The 17674-nt window shown below is 43.8% G+C and overlaps 1 protein-coding gene across 2 annotated transcripts in view; it reads right to left on the reverse strand.

Moving 5' to 3' along the window:
* Positions 1-12507, reverse strand: part of TRIT1 (tRNA isopentenyltransferase 1) — a 36584-nt gene extending 24077 nt beyond the window's left edge. For both annotated transcript variants that reach the window (XM_089676686.1, XM_089676687.1), the window contains exons 1-2: positions 12369-12507; positions 2181-2323 (exon numbers count right to left, since the gene is read on the reverse strand). In XM_089676686.1, coding sequence (XP_089532812.1) covers positions 2181-2323; positions 12369-12503 — 278 coding nt within the window. In that variant the 5' untranslated portion in view covers positions 12504-12507. The remainder of the gene's footprint in view (positions 1-2180; positions 2324-12368) is intronic.
* Between the last annotated feature and the right edge of the window lie 5167 nt (positions 12508-17674).

Genomic DNA, 17674 nt, shown 5'->3' on the forward strand with positions numbered 1-17674 from the left:
ATAAAATTTACATCCTTTTTTTCCCACAAATTGAGCTTTCTTTCAGTGGTATTTGATCGCCTGTGCATTCATTTTTTTGCGCTATTAAAAAAAAAAAGACCAACAATTTTGAGAAAAAAAAAAAACAATATTTTTTACTTTTTGCTATTAAACATATCCAGTAAAAAAAATGGAAAAAAAAATGGAAAAAAAAAATCAAATTTCGTTATAAATTTAGGCCACAAATGTATTCTGCTACATGTCTTTGCTAAAACAATCCCAATATGTGTAGATTGGTTTATATGAAAGTTACAGCGTTCACAAATGGCGGTATATAGTTTTTTTTAACTAATAATTGCAGCGATCAGCGACTTATTGCGGGACTGTGGTGGGCATTCTGACACTAGGAGGAACAGACTTGGTGTCACTGACATCCCAAGTGACACCAATAAAAAAAAAAAACACCACACACGCTGACACTGTACTAATGGCACTGAGCAGGAAGGGGTCAACATGAGGGGAGATCAAAGGGTTAACTGTGTGCTGGGTGTGTTTTACTATGGGACTGTGTGTTTGTGCTTCACTGTAAGCACACTTCTTTGTATGGCTGTGCTGTGGATAGCCATGCAAAGCAGTGTGCACAAGCTGACAGGGAGGAAAACTGTTTTGTTTACAAACAGTTCTCCTCCCCATCAGAGATCCTTGGGAACCACTGGGCGCCGGTGAGTAATCACCAACCGGGACCTGGTGATTGACAGCCGCGAATGTTGGTGAGGGTAGGGAGTGCACGAGCCTCCTATTTGGAAATGCAAAATCTCGTATATACACACAAGATTTTGCACACCCATGCCACCCTGTAGCAGTATTTCTGCTATAGGGCGGTCAGAAAGCGGATAAAGTAGAACTATAGGCAAACCTTTTTCCCCCCCCCCCATTTTGGAAAGAGTAAGGGAGGGTTATAACCTCTGTCAGTTTCTTTTTTGCCATCCGTGTCCCATTGGGGAGATTCACCTTCACTTGCTGTTCCATAACCAAAACAGGAAGTGAGAAAATCTCTGCAAATTAAGGGAATTCCTTGGGGACCCCCAGGTCACCAGAACAAGTGTCCCTCTTGGAAAATTTCCCCTTATTACTTTTCTAGGGACAACCCAAATCTGGGGTTTCTTTCACTTTCAATAATAGTAAACAGGACAAATAGTAAATTTCCCTAACAGGGGCACAGACTGCAATGAAAACCGGATAGGTGTTCTAATCCTCATCTCCACTGTGTCCAAAACCAACCAAAAAAAAACGTTTTGCCTTTAGTCTTAAAATAACTGTCGCTACCCAATTTTTTTTTAAAAAAAGAAGTAGATTGCAAAACAAAAGGTTTCATACATCTGACCAGGGGCGGACTGACCATTTGGAAACTCAGGCACTGCCCGAGGGCCCGGGGTCAGTAGGGGGCCCCATGAGATGCCCCTGGTACCTTTTTTGAGTTTGGGCAAGGACACAGGGGCCCCATGATCCCCTATTGCCTGGGGGCCCCATGAGTTGTCAGTCCGCCCCTGCATCTGACCTATTTCTGGGACTGTCTGAGCCCTGGACTCACAGGATGCAGACAGCAACCATGCACCAAACATACCTAGAAGCATCTCAAGTGCTGAAAGTGCTGTGGAAGCCGCATCTCTTTAAGAAAGGATAGGAGTCACTGGCCATGAGACTGGTAGGCTTCTTCTCAAAACTGTATGCCTAGCGACAGAGTAAATTTATTGGCGAGTTCACAGGCCAGGGATGTGTTTTGGCCTATTGTTCCTGACCAAGCTGTGCTGTTGCTGCAACAGTAGAGGTTTATGACCAAGCTGTCCTGGCCAGCAGGGAGGTCTCTATCACAACATTGGAGTCACAGAATGAATTCTTAGGCAGTTAAAACATCTCCCATAAACATATGGCATTGCTTTGTGCATCTGATCAAACACAAAAACATAAAACGAAAAACAAAACAATTGAACAGATTATCTCCCGCCCCCCCCCCCCCCCTACACAAGTGAGGTGGATGGAGGAATCCTCCCCTCTGTGTTATATTCTGACAGTAGGGATTCCTCTACTGTTAGAACACACCAATCAGCGTTAATCCAAAAAATTTTTTCCAACAAGCCCGTTTTGTTTTTTTCAATCTATGTCCAGCTTAAGCCTGCATAGCATGTGCTAACAAAAAGGATATCAGAGCAATAGCTTTATTCCGGAAATCGACAACTGTAAAATTGGTGACAAGAGGATCCACAAAGCTAATCATGTGATGTTTGCAGAGTTGCTGCTCCTCAGAGGTCACTTTATTTGTGATAATATCCAAGCCTTGGTATACCTGAAAGAATAAATAAAAACTAGAAAAGGTACAATTTCTGGGGAAATTGTGTGAAGTGTTCTTGCATCCAACCCTAACCAAGTGATTGATCAAATGTAAACAGCGCACATGGCAAGCATGAAGAAATGCATTTCAACTTTTATTTTGCAGCTCACACTGTAGCTTTGGTCACTCTGCTTCCTGGTGACTCACCTTCGGTTGCTATGGCAACTCACTCACAGCAAGCCGAGAAGAGCTTTTATAAACACACTGCTCCAACTTTCTCACTTCACTGGTGGTTACCATCTTCAAATGGTTGTAGTTTTAAAACTATAAATCCTACAGTGAAAAGCTTTATATTGTGAATCACAAGACCCAGACCTACATTTTGATGCATAGTATGTCTCTGAAATATTAAAAATGAAGGCACAGTCGCAGTTTAAAAACGTCCCTTTAAATTTCAGGTGGCTGTGAGTGAAGTTTCAATGAAAGTCAATGGGCGGCGTGAGTTGCAAACAAAAGGTCATATTGTGAAAACTATCAGGACTATGGCTTAGCCGTGGACATTTTTAGTGGCAGCAGGTATAGCTGAACATTTTGATATAAGATATGTGTAGGTGGGCTTGAAAATGAGGGAGTGATGGCAGTTTAGAAATCATGTCCTGATTTTTCCTTCCACACTCTAGTTTTGTCAGCTCCCACTGAAGTTGCTCCATTCATTCCTATGGGAAAATTTCACCACAAAAACAGAGATATTTTGTGAACCATTCGGCGAAACATTCCACAAAGTAATAGCAATCCAATCGAGAACAATCCGCATGTTTTGATATATTACTTGTCTTTGTAGTGTAAAAACTGTGGGAGGAGTTAGCGTGGAAAATTTAGCTATAAGAATATATTTGTGAGATAACAATAAGTGTTCTTGCAAGAACACTTAACTATAGTACAAACTGTCAGTATCGCTCCATGGATTACAATTTCAGAACATTAGAAAGAAATAGGTCAAAACATTATTAGCAAAAATTGAGGACAAAGTTTAAATGGTAAAACAGCTCAAAAAAGCAGCACAAGACCTGATTTTGGAGAGCTATGCTTATATTTTTGATATCCATTTGTACTGAAAGAGTTTACAAGCATCTAAAAGTCTGCACGAAACCACCCACAAGGGCCTCAACGAAACCACCCACAAGGGCCTCAACGAAACCACCCACAAGGGCCTCAACGAAACCACCCACAAGGGCCTCAACGAAACCACCCACAAGGGCCTCAACGAAACCATCCACAAGGGCCTCAACAAAACCATCCACAAGGGCCTCAACAAAACCATCCACAAGGGCCTCAACAAAACCATCCACAAGGGCCTCAACAAAACCATCCACAAGGGCCTCAACAAAACCATCCACAAGGGCCTCAACAAAACCATCCACAAGGGCCTCAACAAAACCATCCACAAGGGCCTCAACAAAACCATCCACAAGGGCCTCAACAAAACCATCCACAAGGGCCTCAACAAAACCATCCACAAGGGCCTCAACAAAACCATCCACAAGGGCCTCAACAAAACCATCCACAAGGGCCTCAACAAAACCATCCACAAGGGCCTCAACAAAACCATCTACAAGGGCCTCAACAAAACCATCTACAAGGGCCTCAACAAAGCCATCTACAACAGGGGCAAACAAACAGGTGTAGATCTACCTGAACAACATGGGAGAAGTCAAAGATCACCGGGCACAGTGACGCACACTTCCACCCGATTTAAACCGCTAATCGCTGTACTATCGGGTCGCAGCAAGTGCATTGCACGACAATCATGGGTTTAAATCAGGTGGTGAGGAGACAACATATCGCCTCATCACCACCTCTCAAACACACTCAGATAACTTTTCAGAGGCGCAGCAGTGCCTGAAGTGAACAGTGAATGAGCCCTTAGTTGCATTCGGCAGAAGCACCCTTAGGGCTCATACACACATAACCCTGCAATTTTATCACTCCTAATGCCTACCCCCAGTAGCTGCTGAGGCCGCAGCCAAAGGTGCACACGTACCGCAACATGAATTAACCCCCTGCTGCTTTTATGGGTGGTACCGTCTGCCAATCACAACCCACTCAAGTAGATGGGGCCACTCTGCAAGCACCCCACAGCTGCCTGCTTCTGCAGGGTCCAAGGGGTTAAAGCAGGTGGTGAGAAGCAACACAACGCTCCCTGCTTTAACTCTTTGTTTGCTGTACTGCACAAGGTTCCAGGGCACTTACAGAGTAGTCTCATTCACTTGAATGGGTCACACTTGGCAGGTGCTACACCCACCAACCATGACAGGGCATATAACCCTTGCTGCGGCACTTGTACACCCCTGGCCACTGCAGCTAAAGGGGGTGCGGTTGGGGTGAAAACACGTCTTAACTATGGGGTTTTACCCCCCCCCCCAAACAACAAATCCTTTCAGAAAGTGCACAAAACACGCAGAATATAATAGAAGTCTATGGCAAAGTGCAGCTAACCAATGAAAGTCGCAGATGCACTGCACCCATAATACAGGTAATCCGCAGCACATTAGTGTGAAAGCAGACTGTTATGCTCAGTGTATTGCTTCACACTGACCTGAAGAGCTCTTCTCTCCTGCTGCTGGCACCACTCGGGAGACCTCTAGCTGGGATAAGAGGTAGAGTGCAGTTGGTATCACTACAGAAGAGGCATTGGCTTATGCGACTCTTGCTCCCTACTACAGCTTCAACTTTACAAGTAGTCCCTCTGCATTGCACTCTGATGCTCTGGGATTTCGGGTCAACAAGCCCAGATCACAATCTACCAGTCACCTGGCTGTGAAGAGTTCTTCTCTCCTGCTGCTGGCACCACTCGGGAGACCTCTAGCCGGGATAAGAGGTAGAGTGCAGTTGGTATCACTACAGAAGAGGCATTGGCTTATGCGGTTCTTGCTCCCTACTACAGCTTCAACTTTACAAGTAGTCCTTCTGCACTGCACTCTGATGCTCTGGGATTTAGTAGATTGTGATCTACTGGTTGCTGACCCATCTACATGGACCTCAAAGTCTCAACAAAACAACACACATGAATCTCAAGGTCTCAAAGAAAGCATATACATGGATCTAAAAGTCTGAACGAACCCATTTACAAGGATCTCAAAGTCTTAACCAAACTATTTACATGGATCCTAAAGTCTAAACTAAAACAGTTTACATAGATCTCATAGGCCAACTATAGAACTTCAGAGGATTCACAACCTGCCCACAGTTGCCTGTTTGACAGAGTACTGAATAATGTTGTGATGACAAAGGTTTGGTTGATCAATTTTAATTAAAAAAAAGGGGTACGTGTAACCAACTTTTGAGTTTAGCATAGAGTAAGGAAGTGTTAAGACCCCTGCCAGGGATCTTTTCTTTTTGCAGTGAAATCTCACTTCCATTTCCTGTTTCAGAAACACCTCCACGCAGACCGCCCTAGGCAATGCCCAGGTGACGCTGAGCTTCCATGGTGGAAAGAACTGAAATCTAATAAATAAAAAAGGGATGGACCAGGCTAGGAAAAAAGAGTTAGCGGATATTGGATGTCCTGCAGCCAGGAAATGGGGTGGGTTCTAACTTGCTGCAGCTTCCTATGCACACTGTAAGAAGCTCACACTGTACAGTGAAATCAGAGTAAGCATTTTCAGTGCAGGAGGGGAGCCTGTACAACTTCTGTAGAGTATGCAAGACTGCAAGGAAGGCTGCAGTTCAGCTTTTAGGTGCCAGTGACATAGGAGAGTCTGCACAAATCGTTTTTCAGCCTTGTGTCCCTCATGCTGGTCAGTAGCAGAGCAATGTGATATAAGTGAATGGTGAACTGTGTGGTTCTAGTATACAGAGCACAGGAAGCACATATATCTAAGGAAAGAGCACAGCCCATCCTCATAAGTTAAAAGTGAGCTCCAGGCTCAAAAATGCTCATGTAAATATATTCCTCTTTAGTCACAAAGGATACAAACCCACTTTGTCTGGACCAGGGGTCTTTGCAAAGCCAGATATTACCTTATAAAAGAAGTAGGGACATCATCACTGTCCTGCACATAGCCTGAGCAGAGCCGTGGGAGGGGCCCAGCAAACCTACCTACTACAGCTGCCAGAAAAAACTACAAGGGGGTGGTGGAGACAAGTTATTCTAAACAAGGAGAGAGAGCAACAGTAATTGGTTCATTACAGGAAGTTCCTGCACAGAAGTGATTTTTCCCAATACTAGCTGTCACTTTTCAAAAACAGAGTGGCCCTGCAGGGCTTCGCATAATTCATTCACAGTCCTTTGTGAATGAATGGACTACAGGTCCCGACAGCCTTAGCGACTGTTGGGTTGTATTCCTCAATGAACTACCCCGGCGCTGTGGTTGTTCCTGGATTCTTCCTGTCATAAGTATCAGCTTGCCCACACGGGCAGGGCCATATTTAAAGCAGAGAAACACCCAAAAGACTGGTCCCCCACTCCCCATTAAGGATTGGCACCTTTGGGGAGCGGGTACCCGAAATTGACAGGTACCCGTTCCCACTTCAGCTGCAATCGCCTAGGCCTGGGGTCTCCAAACTTTCTAAACAAAGGGTCATTTTATTGTCCTTCAGACTAGAGGGGCCAGACTGTGGCCAGTGGGACTGGAAATTTTCCTGGCATCAGTGGCAGTAATCAATATTAAAGACGGCCCTGCATACGGGATGTACGAGCAAGCAGATACATTGACAGTCTGAAGGACGCCTGCATGGCATCAGCGATCTGCTGATCGCTGGTGCAATGCTTTCGAGGATCCTAACACAAAAAAATAATAGATGCTCATTTCTTTACCTGTGAAAAAATTTGCATTGATTATTTTTTGTGTAAAGATGAACTTACCCTTGAAAAATAAGTGTCTATGCTTTGTAAAATCCAGTAATAAAGTGTCTCACCTGCTCTGCACATGCTCGGTTGCTCTCCATTTTTAGGCACTGCTGAATCTGTAGAGGCCGATCTGCTGTAGCCTTAAAGCAGAATTAAACCCTCCTATCCCCTATACAGCCAAGAAAGCAGCTTCTGTTTGTACTGCATCTGCCATGATGCTGCACATATGATCAGTTATGACACCAGCCATTTGATGGTTTGACAGTTTGGTTTAGGACACAAGCAAATGTGACAGTTACCCCTGGATCACATATATGCAGCCGTGAGGGCCGTGTTTTGCGCGGGCACGAGAGCCCATTCATTTAAATGGACTCCCGTGACACACAGGGAAGAAGTCCCTTCACTTCTTCTGAAAATGCAGCCCGCAGGGGAACCTTGGTTCCCAGTACAGTTGAGTTTTCCAGTGCGGGTGGCGTGCCATTAAACTAATAGCACCCGCCCGTGGGTCCACATTCCTCTGTGCGGGTGGTGCGGCTGCACGGATTTTGCACCACCCGCACATATGAACCAAGGATAAGGAAACCCCACATTCCAGGAATGTGACTGTTTTTTGAAACTGTTAAATCGAAGTGTTTAGTTCCTATTTACGATTTACTGCTGATCAGGGGCTCTGGGCTTCAGCAAAATGGCATCCTCCAGCAAGAAGAAACAGGAACAATGCTGAAGGCAATATACAGCACATAATAATTTTGGGAGAATAATTATTAATGTGGAATATATGTTCCTTGCTAAAAAAACATTTTTTTTCAAGTTGTTATGGGTAAAGTTCTGCTTTAACAGAACAAAAATAGAACTTTGATCCATTTCAAAAAACAGATGTTGATGGATGCAGATGTAAATGGATAATCATCCATTTACATCAATGATTCCATAGAGATGCATTGATGTCCGTTTTTCATCCATCAATGGATGAATGAAAAAACAGACAAATGATCAGCATGTGTGAAAGGGGCTAAATATCTTTTCACATCAGCAGTATATAGCAGTCTTGTGACTTCTATCAGTGTCCTGCCGAGAACTGGTTAAAGCTTGTAGGAGGAGTATTCATTATGCTCTGACTGTCCTATGAGGCTGCATGACCCCTGACCCTCTGTCTGGATATTGCTGATCACACACACCCTCCTAAAAGAAAAAAGAAAAAAAAACCACAAACACACACTTCTTGCAATAGACACCAAACTGAACATGTGCAGAATGACTCCTAGAGCTCTGTCCTATCAGCAGATGGATTGGGGACAGTGGAAGAAGGGGAGGATCAGAGAAGACAGGATCAAACTGTGTTTTTACACAATGTGGATTAACCCTTTAGGTTCCACGGTGAATATAACAAGCCTGATTTACTGCATATACAGACTGATTTTACTGTTGCCTCTAAGGCTGCTTTCACACTGATCCATTTTCCTTATGCTTTTGCTATGGAACTCTTCACACTGATCTGTTGCGGTTTAAAATCCTGTGTGCTGCATTTTTTGTGCGCTAGAAAAAAAACAAAACAAAAAAACACACCTTCCCATTGAAATAAATGGAAAATGCCTCAAAACGCACCCGCATTGTTTTTGGTGCGACTCTGGAGTCACATGTTCTTTTAACCACTTGCCCTCCTGAGGATTTACTCCCCTTCCTGACCAGGCCATTTTTGCATTAGGGCGCTGCGTTACTTTAACTGACAATTGTGCGTTCATGCAACGCTGCACCCAAATTAAATTTACATCCTTTTTATCCCACGAAATGAGCTTTCTTTCGGTGGTATTTGATCTCCTGTACTTTTTCGTGCTATTAAAAAAAAAAAAAAGAATAAAAAAAACACCGACAATTTTGAGAGAAAAAAAAACTTTTTTGACTTTTTTGCTATTAACTACTTGTCTACTGGGCATATTCATTCCCTTCCTGCCCAGGCCAATTTTCAGCGCTGTTGCACTTTGAATGACATATGAAATTTTTAGAATTTTTTTTTTTAGACAGATAGAGCTTTCTTTTGGTGGTATTTAACCGCCTCCCGCCCACCATATAAGGAAATGACGGGCGCAAGGCAGTTCTCTTGTTCATATGATGTCCTCCCACTCTAACTGCACGTGCGCGGCTCCAGGGGTGCGCAGTACGGCGATCGGTGGTGCGCTGTGTCCCTCAGACACAGTGGATCACTGATCAACGGAAAGAGCCAAAGACGTCGGCTCGGTCATGTGGTCAGCTGTGTCCAACCACAGCTGATCGCATGTAAATAAGGAAATGCCGGTTATCGGCATTTTTTTCCTCACGAGCTGTCACACTGATAGCTGAAGAGGAGAGCCGGTAATCAGCATTCCTCAGAGGGGACATGTACACTGATCGTCAGGGCACTGATGATCAGTGTGCCCTGATGATCAGTGTAGCCCCAGCGGTGCCACCTGCCAGTGCCCATCAATGCCACCTGCCAGTGCCCATCAGTGCCACATATCAGTGCCTACCAGTGCACATCAATGCCACATATCAGTGCCCATCTGAGCTGCCTTTCAGTGCCACCTATCAATGCCAGTCAGTGCCACCTATCAGTGCCATATATGAGTGCTGCCTTCAGTGCCCATCAGTGATGCCTGTCAATGCCCATCAGTGCCTCCTCATCAGTGCCACCTATCAGTGCCCATCACTACAGCCTCATTAACGCACATCAGTGAAGGAGAAAAATCACTTATTTACAAAATTTTATAACAAAAACTAAGAAAAAAAACTTTTTTTTTCAAAATTTTCAGTTGTTTTTGGTTTGTTTAGCAAAAAATAAAAAACCCAGAGGTGATTAAATACTACCAAAAGAAAGCTCTATCTGTCTCAAAAAAAATTATACAAATTTCATATGGGTACAGTGTTGCATGACTGCGCAATTGTCAAAGTGCAACAGTGCTGAAAGCTGAAAAAAGGCCTGGGCAGGAAGGGGGTATAAGTGCCCTGTAGGCTAGTGGTTAATCACCACAGGGAAGTTATTTTTTTGTTAAACAAACCAAAAACTGAAAATTTTGAAATAAAATTCTTTTGTTAGTTTCTGTTAGAAAATTTTGTAAATAAGTAATTTTTCTCCTTCACTGATGTGTGTTAATGAGGCTGCGATGATGGGCACTGATAGGCTGCACTGAGGAGGCAATGGTGGGCATTGATTGGCAACACTGACTGGCACTGATAGGCAGCTCAGATGGGCAGATATGTGGCAATGATGTGCACTGGTAGGCACTGATATGTGGCAGTGATGGGGCTACACTTATCATCAGTGCCTTGATGATCAGTGTAGATGTCCCCTCTGAGGAATGCCCATTACCGGTTCTCCTCTCCTCACGAGCTGTCAGCGTGACAGCTCGTGAGGAGAAGAACGCCAATAACAGGCATCTCCTTATTTACATGTGATCACCTGTGATTGGACACAGCTGATCACATGACAGAGCCGACGTCATTGGCTCTTTCCGCTGATCAGTGATCCGCTGTTTCCCAGGGACACAGCACACCACAGATCATCGCGCAAGCGTGGTTAAAGTGGGAGGACGTCATATGACATCCTCCCACAACGAGAGAACCACTGCCCGTCCATCATTTCCTTATATGGCGGGCGGGAAGCAGTTAAACATGTCCAGTAAAATTTTATTTTTTTTTAAATCAAAATTTAGTCATCAATTTATGCCAAAATGTATTCTGCTACATGTCTTTGCGAAAAAAAATCCCAACACTTGTAAATTAATTGGTTTACGTGTAAGTTATAGCATTTACAAATGGCACTATAGATAATGGAATTTTTTTTTTTTTAACTAATAATGGCGGGTATCAGTGACTTATAGCGGGACTGAGGCGGGAATTCTGACACTGTGGGGAACTGACTTGGTGTGACTGACATCCCCAGTGACACCACTACAGTGATCAGTGCCAAAAAAAAAAAAGCACTGACATTGTACTAATGGCTCAGGGCAGGAATGGGTTAACATGAGGGGCGCTCAAAGGGTTAACTGTGTGCTGGGAGTGTTTTACTAGGGAGCGGTGTGTTGGTGCTTCACTGTAAGCACACTGCTCTGGATGGCTGTCCAGAGCAGCCATCCAGAGCAGTGCGCTTGAGCCGACAGGGAGAACTGTTAGTAAACAAAGCAGCCCTCCTCCCCGTTGGAGATCCTCAGTATCCAGCGGGTAATCACCGGCTGGGACCCGGTGATTGACAGCCGCGGATGCAAATCTCCACCTTGACCCCTGGTTCACATATCTGCGGCCATGCTTTGTGCGGGCACAAGAGCCCATTCATTTGAATGGACTCCTGTACCCTGGGACACGCAAAGAAGTAGTCCCTGCACAGGAACTGAGGTTCCCTGTACGGTTGCGATTTCCAGTGCGGGCGGTGTGCCATTAGAATTAATGGCATCTGCCCGCGGGTCCCACATTGCTCTGTAAGGGTGGTGCGGCTGCAGGTACTTTTGCGTGGGTCCCGCAGCTGCACCACCCGCACATATGTGAACCTAGCCTGAGACTGTGCTGGGAGACGCAGCAAACCTTCTGGCAATGACACGTATTTGATGTGCCATCCTGGAGGAGTTGGACTGCCTGTGCAACCTCTTTAGGGTCCAGGTACCGCCTCATGCTACCAGTAGAGACACTGACCCTAGCCAAATGCAAAACTAGTGAAAAACAGAAAAGTGAGTAGGGAAAAAAAATGTCAGTGGCCTCCACCTATAAAACAATTCCTGTTTTGGGGGTTGTCTCATTGTTGCCCATCTAGTGCACCTGTTAATTTCATTAACACCAAAGCAGCTGAAACTGATTAACAACCCCCTCTGCTACTGAACTGACCAGGTCAATATCCCAGGAGTTTAATAGACTTCATGCTCATTCTCTGATTACAAAGTGTTCCTTTCATTTTTTTGAGCAGTGGGGCTGGAGGAATAGTCTGCAGGGGCCTGTGCATTGCACCTACGAGCCACTGATTGCAGTTGCAATGTTTTGGAGCCTCCAAAACTAATTTCTGTCTTAATATGTTTTTCTATTTTTCTTTTTTTCCCGAAAAGGTGTACTATGCCTTTAATACTGACCCTGAAATGTGCTCATCTCCAGTGTGAATTAATGGCTGGTGTAATGAGAAGAACTTTGTAATACAACACACTGGTGCAGTAGCAGTACACACAGCATGCCCTCCCTGCTCCACACCCTCGTTACCTGCATGGAGTCGGCACTGATTATCTCCCCTCCCAGGCTCCGACCTAACTGTACAGCCAGTTTGGACTTGCCGGTCCCGGTGGCCCCAAGAACAACCACAAGAGGTAGCGAGCGCTTCAAGCTGTGCGCCGCCATCTTGTCTACGTCACAGCCCCGTCCGAGAGCAGGAAGAGGCGGCCCTGGAGCCGGGCTGGCTGCTGTAGCAGATGAAGTCATTCATGTACAATGAGAGTGATATGCAGGCAGCCTGCTGAGGTGTATACATACAGAAGGTCCCATCTGTTCCTCGTTTGCAGGAAACCCTCTGTCCCTGGCTTCTTCTTAAAGTGACCCTGTCATTAAAATAAATACACTAACGTGTCCCCTGCAAAGATGAATGTAGCCTCCCTAGCGGTCTGATTATGTCAGTATTTCTGTGCTCAAAGCGGTACATTTTTTTGCATGGAGATATGTCTTTTTTTATTGTAGGCCTGTCATTTTTAGGAATAACTCAATGAAATCTGTCCGAACAAGAGTCTAGTAAACATCCCGGGTATGATAAAATTTGAAACACGAAATCATAAATTTTAATTTAATAAATAATCGTAAAAAAAAAATAATATAACAATAATAAATTTAATTCAATAATATAATCAAACCAAAAACACTGAAATTTTAAATAGAGCGCCAAGTTTGCACATCACTGAGCTCAGTAGCAGAATCATTTTCAGTGTCTGATGACGAATTTCCCCCACGAATCATTATCACTCAATTCTGCAAGTGGTTCTGATTTACTATCGCTGTTCTCTAGCTGGTCTAAAACCGATTTTGACCTAAAGGGACGCTTTTTGGACACCATGGACATTTCTCAGTTTCCAGGCAGAAAGAACAGTAAAAATGCAGGCAGGGCATAGGACAAAGCATTAGGGACAAAATGTATGTGAAATGGTTTGGTACGGTAATGTTTTACTATGTGATTTTAGTGTATTTAGTGAATGTCACTTTTAAAACTTTCAAATTTCCAGCCAGTTCCGTCCCCCGTACGTCCTGACATCACAGGGAACAGAACCCAGAAGACAGATGCCGGCATCAGCCGGAGGACATTACAGGGGACACTGCAGGGGGGACATCGCGGGAGCGCAGGACAAGGTAAGTGCAGAAGAGATCCCGCAGCAGCGCTGCATGGTATTCCCGAGTGTAGCTCGGGGTTACCGCTTATGGTGCTGAAACTTTACCCCGAGCTACACTCGGGAATACCTCCAGGGAGGTTAAGCACCATTCGCAGGGGCATTTTTTTTAATGCTGCCAATGCCAGCAACAGGAATCTACTGATTACATGCAATGACAGGCTGATGGTGGCCACGGCTATTCATGTCTGTTCTCACTGCAAGCAAACAAATACGACACCTCCTGCGCTCAGAGACCCAGATCAGAAATCGGCAGGTGGAACAATATATGAAAGTTCATCCAATAACCAATCAAAAGTTTACAGATCACAAAGCGCATCCAGCCACGTCCGCTGCAGGTGATCACTGGCTGTAAGAACAGGCAGGAATAGCTGCGGGCACCATCAGGCTTTCATTGCAGTGTACGGACTCGGCAGCCGCAGCTTTACCAATCCCAGCTGCTGTAATCAATAGAATCGGCAGCATGGCTAAACAGTCACGCAAATGGTGCCATAGGAAGGTGCTATCTCAGCATCTGTATGATCTGCAACTGCTGTGGTGCTGCACATGTGATCAGTTATGACACCATACATTTGAAGGTTTGACAGTTTGGTTGTGAGCACAAGCAACTGTGACCATTAGCATTCCTGACATTCCTGGAATGAAACTGTTTTTTTAAACTGTTAAATCGATGGGTTTAGTTCTGCTTTAACTTGGCCCTTGACTTCAAATGCTTTTAGGAGGCATGGGTGACATCACCATGCCTAACTGTTGTCTCCTGGGATAGCTCAAAATCCGAGCAGAATGCACTCTTGCAATGGTGTGGAGTGCTTTCCTGCAGAATCTGATTTCCCAATTCTGCAGGAAGGTACAGTGATATCACCCCTGCCTCCTGGAAGGGTCAGAGGCCAGGGCCAAGTTAATTATTTTTGTTTCTGTGTGATATGTTTGCTTACAAGTGATTTTTTTCTCTTGCCTACTGTATAAAGCATATACTATGTATATATATATATATATATAGAGAGAGAGAGAGAGAGAGAGAGAGAGAGAGAGAGATTGAGAGAAAAAGTCAGTTTTAATGCCCAGCAGTTACACGTATGCATCCACAGTGGTCTTAGGTTATTAACTGAGACCGTTACAGCATTCAGAATATTCTATAGGGTACTAAATTATGGTCTCATCGATAGAGCTGAGGATGGCAGATCATAACCATTAGTGGATATTACATGGCCAATTGCCAAAGCATTAGATCAGGGGTCTCCAAACTTTCTAAACAATGGGCCAGGTTACTGTCCTTCAGACTTTACAGGGACTAAACTGTGGCCAGTGGGAGTAGAAAATGCTCCATTATCACGGGGAATGGACAATTTCTGAGGCTTGCTGGTCAGTAGGAGTAAAAATATTACATAGCGCCTGTGGTCAGTAGGAGGAGGAATAGTGCCCCATCATTAGTGTCAGTGAAAAGACTAGTGCCTCATTGCTTGTGTCAGTGGGAGGAAGAGTTCCCTGTGGTTGGTGTGCATGAGAAGAATAGTGCACCATTGCTGCTGTCAATGGGAGGAACAGTGCCCTAATCCTGGTGTCAGTGGGAGGAATAGTGCCCATTGTTAGTGTCAGTAGGAGAAAAAGTGCCTCATTGTTGGTGTCGATGGAAGGTATAGTGCCCCATTGGTGTTGTCAGTAGGAGGAATAGTTTACCATTGTTGGTGTCGATGGAAGGTATAGTGCCCCATTGCTGGTGTCAGTAGGAGGAATAGTGCCCCATTGTTGGTGTTGATGGGAGGAATAGTGCCTCGTTGTTGGTGTCGATGGATGGAATAGTGCCCATTGTTGGTGTCGATGTATGAAATAGTGACCATTGTTGGTGTCAATGGGAGGAATAGTGCCCCATGGTTGTATCAAAGGGAGGAATAGTGCACCATGGTTGTGTGGATGGGAGGAATAGTGCTCCATGATTGGTGTCAATGGAAGGAATAGTGCTCCATGATTGGTGTCAATGGAAGGAATAGTGCCTCGTGGTTGCTAGGGATGGGAGGAATAGTCCCCCATGGTTGGTGTCAGCAGGAGGTATAGTGCCACATTGTTGTTGTCTGTAGGAGGAACTATCATACTGTTGCTGTCAGTAAGAGGAATTATATCACACTGTTGGTGTAAGTGTAAGGAATGGTGTCTCATCATTGGTACCAGTGGTAAGAATAGTGGTTCACATCAACAAGCCACATTCAGTCCATGGGTCACAGTTTGGAGGCCACTGCATTAGATCATAAGACCAGCCATCATGGTAGCAGAAGTTTCTCCAGCCAACATCATTATTTACTTGTTTGTTTCTACTGTTTATGCATTTGCAGGACGAAAGGAAGCTGAAAATGTAATTTTCATAATAGGTACATTGTGTTACCTTTAAAGCAGACCTAAACTCTTCATTATGTATCTCCCCTCCAGGGATGCAATGTCTGCAGGCTTATTCACTTACACCAAAATATTAACTGTGTCTTCTTTCATAGTTGTTCATGTGCAGCCATCAGTGGCTTTCCTCAACCAGGGTTCTAGGGCTTCTTTCAGCAATGAGCAACTTTTTGCCTCCCAGATAAGTTTGCACTGACAATAATGATCTTTTTAGCTATCTCTTAGGGATAGGAGATTCTTTTCAATGGCTCCAAAAACAAGGAGCATTCTTCCCAATAAGCATCACACTAGCATACAGTGAGTTGTATCTAGAGTCATTCTTAGCAGGCGGTTCCTGAGCCTGAAACTTTATTTTAAGGGTTCTTCTGTGTTAAAGAGTAACTCCACTTTTGGTAAGAAAAAAAAAACCTATGTTCATCTTCAAAGTTTCAGCAAGCTCATAGATTTATATAAATGTCAGATCCGGGTAAACCATTTCTGGTAGGAATTCAGTGAATATATAGGTTTGTAATAACACTTCACAATAATATTTTTAATATATTTATTATGTATGAATTAGCAAAGATGGAGTCAGAAAATATCCATTGGCTCATGTGCCAGCTGTGCATTAAAAAGCAGTAAGACACAGGAAACAAAACACATCCTTTTTATGTTGATCTTGGGACTCCGTTAAATGTGTAAGATTGTTATTTTTTCCTTCCCTTCCACAGCAACAGACTGGAGGTAAGCACTAAGTGTTTCCAGACAGATGGAGGCTGTACCCATGGTAACAGTGAGGAATAGTCCTGTATCAGCACTAGGTCCCATAGCAACAAGATGATTTGACTAGGATTCTACAGAAAAAAAAAGAACCACTAGCTATCCAATAGCAACCAGGAGCAGCTCTGACAATCCTCAGCAACAGTTACCATAGAAACAAGTGAAAATGCAGAATTTATAGAGTATATGGTTTGATAGGTTTGTCTGTGGAATTACACTGGGTGTGTAAGCAGATCTGCATCTGCTTTGGGTGCTGAAGCCAGACAGTACAGAACAAAGACAAAGGAGACAGTGATGCAGCACGCACAGGAGTCTGCACATCAGACACAATGATCCTTTTTATTGCTTTCACAGATATGATGCTGGAAACTCTCTCATATTTCTTTCAGATCTGGTTTGCATGCCTAGAAGCAAGTGTAAAGCCACAATATTTGAACAAAAATATCATAATAAATTCCTATATAGAAAAATGCTACTGGTGGTATTCATTAGTGAGGCAGCTCTGAACCAGCAAGGCATATGGTGCAACAATGGTTAATTACCATTTCAATCACTCATACTCTAATGATTTCATTACTATTCACAATGGAATTGAAATAGAGACATCTCTCTATCTATCTATCTATCTATCTATCTATCTATCTATCTATCTATCTACCTAATCACCTTTTTAAGCCATGCTATTTTGGTTAATTTTAACTGTGTACATTATTTGTGATTAGACTTCGAAATGTCTGATCAGAAATAATTTATACCGTTAAATAATGTTTTTTTAAGAATATACCTTAAAATGTAAAATTCTGTTTTTTAAATATATGTTATAATAAGATTTTAGCATTTACCAGAAATGTGCGGAAATATGCAGCATGTCTTCATTTTTCCGAACCGCAGCTCTCTGTCCGTGCCTGCGTTTCTATGCACCGCAGCTGTGCATAGAAATGAATGAAGTATCATTTTGTGACAAGTTAATCAAAAAATAGTTTTGTGACAAGTTAA

Source organism: Staurois parvus, unplaced genomic scaffold (genome assembly GCF_062004578.1).
Source record: "Staurois parvus isolate SC_StPar_1 unplaced genomic scaffold, SC_StPar_1.0 ptg000172l, whole genome shotgun sequence".
Lineage (NCBI taxonomy): Eukaryota > Metazoa > Chordata > Amphibia > Anura > Ranidae > Staurois > Staurois parvus.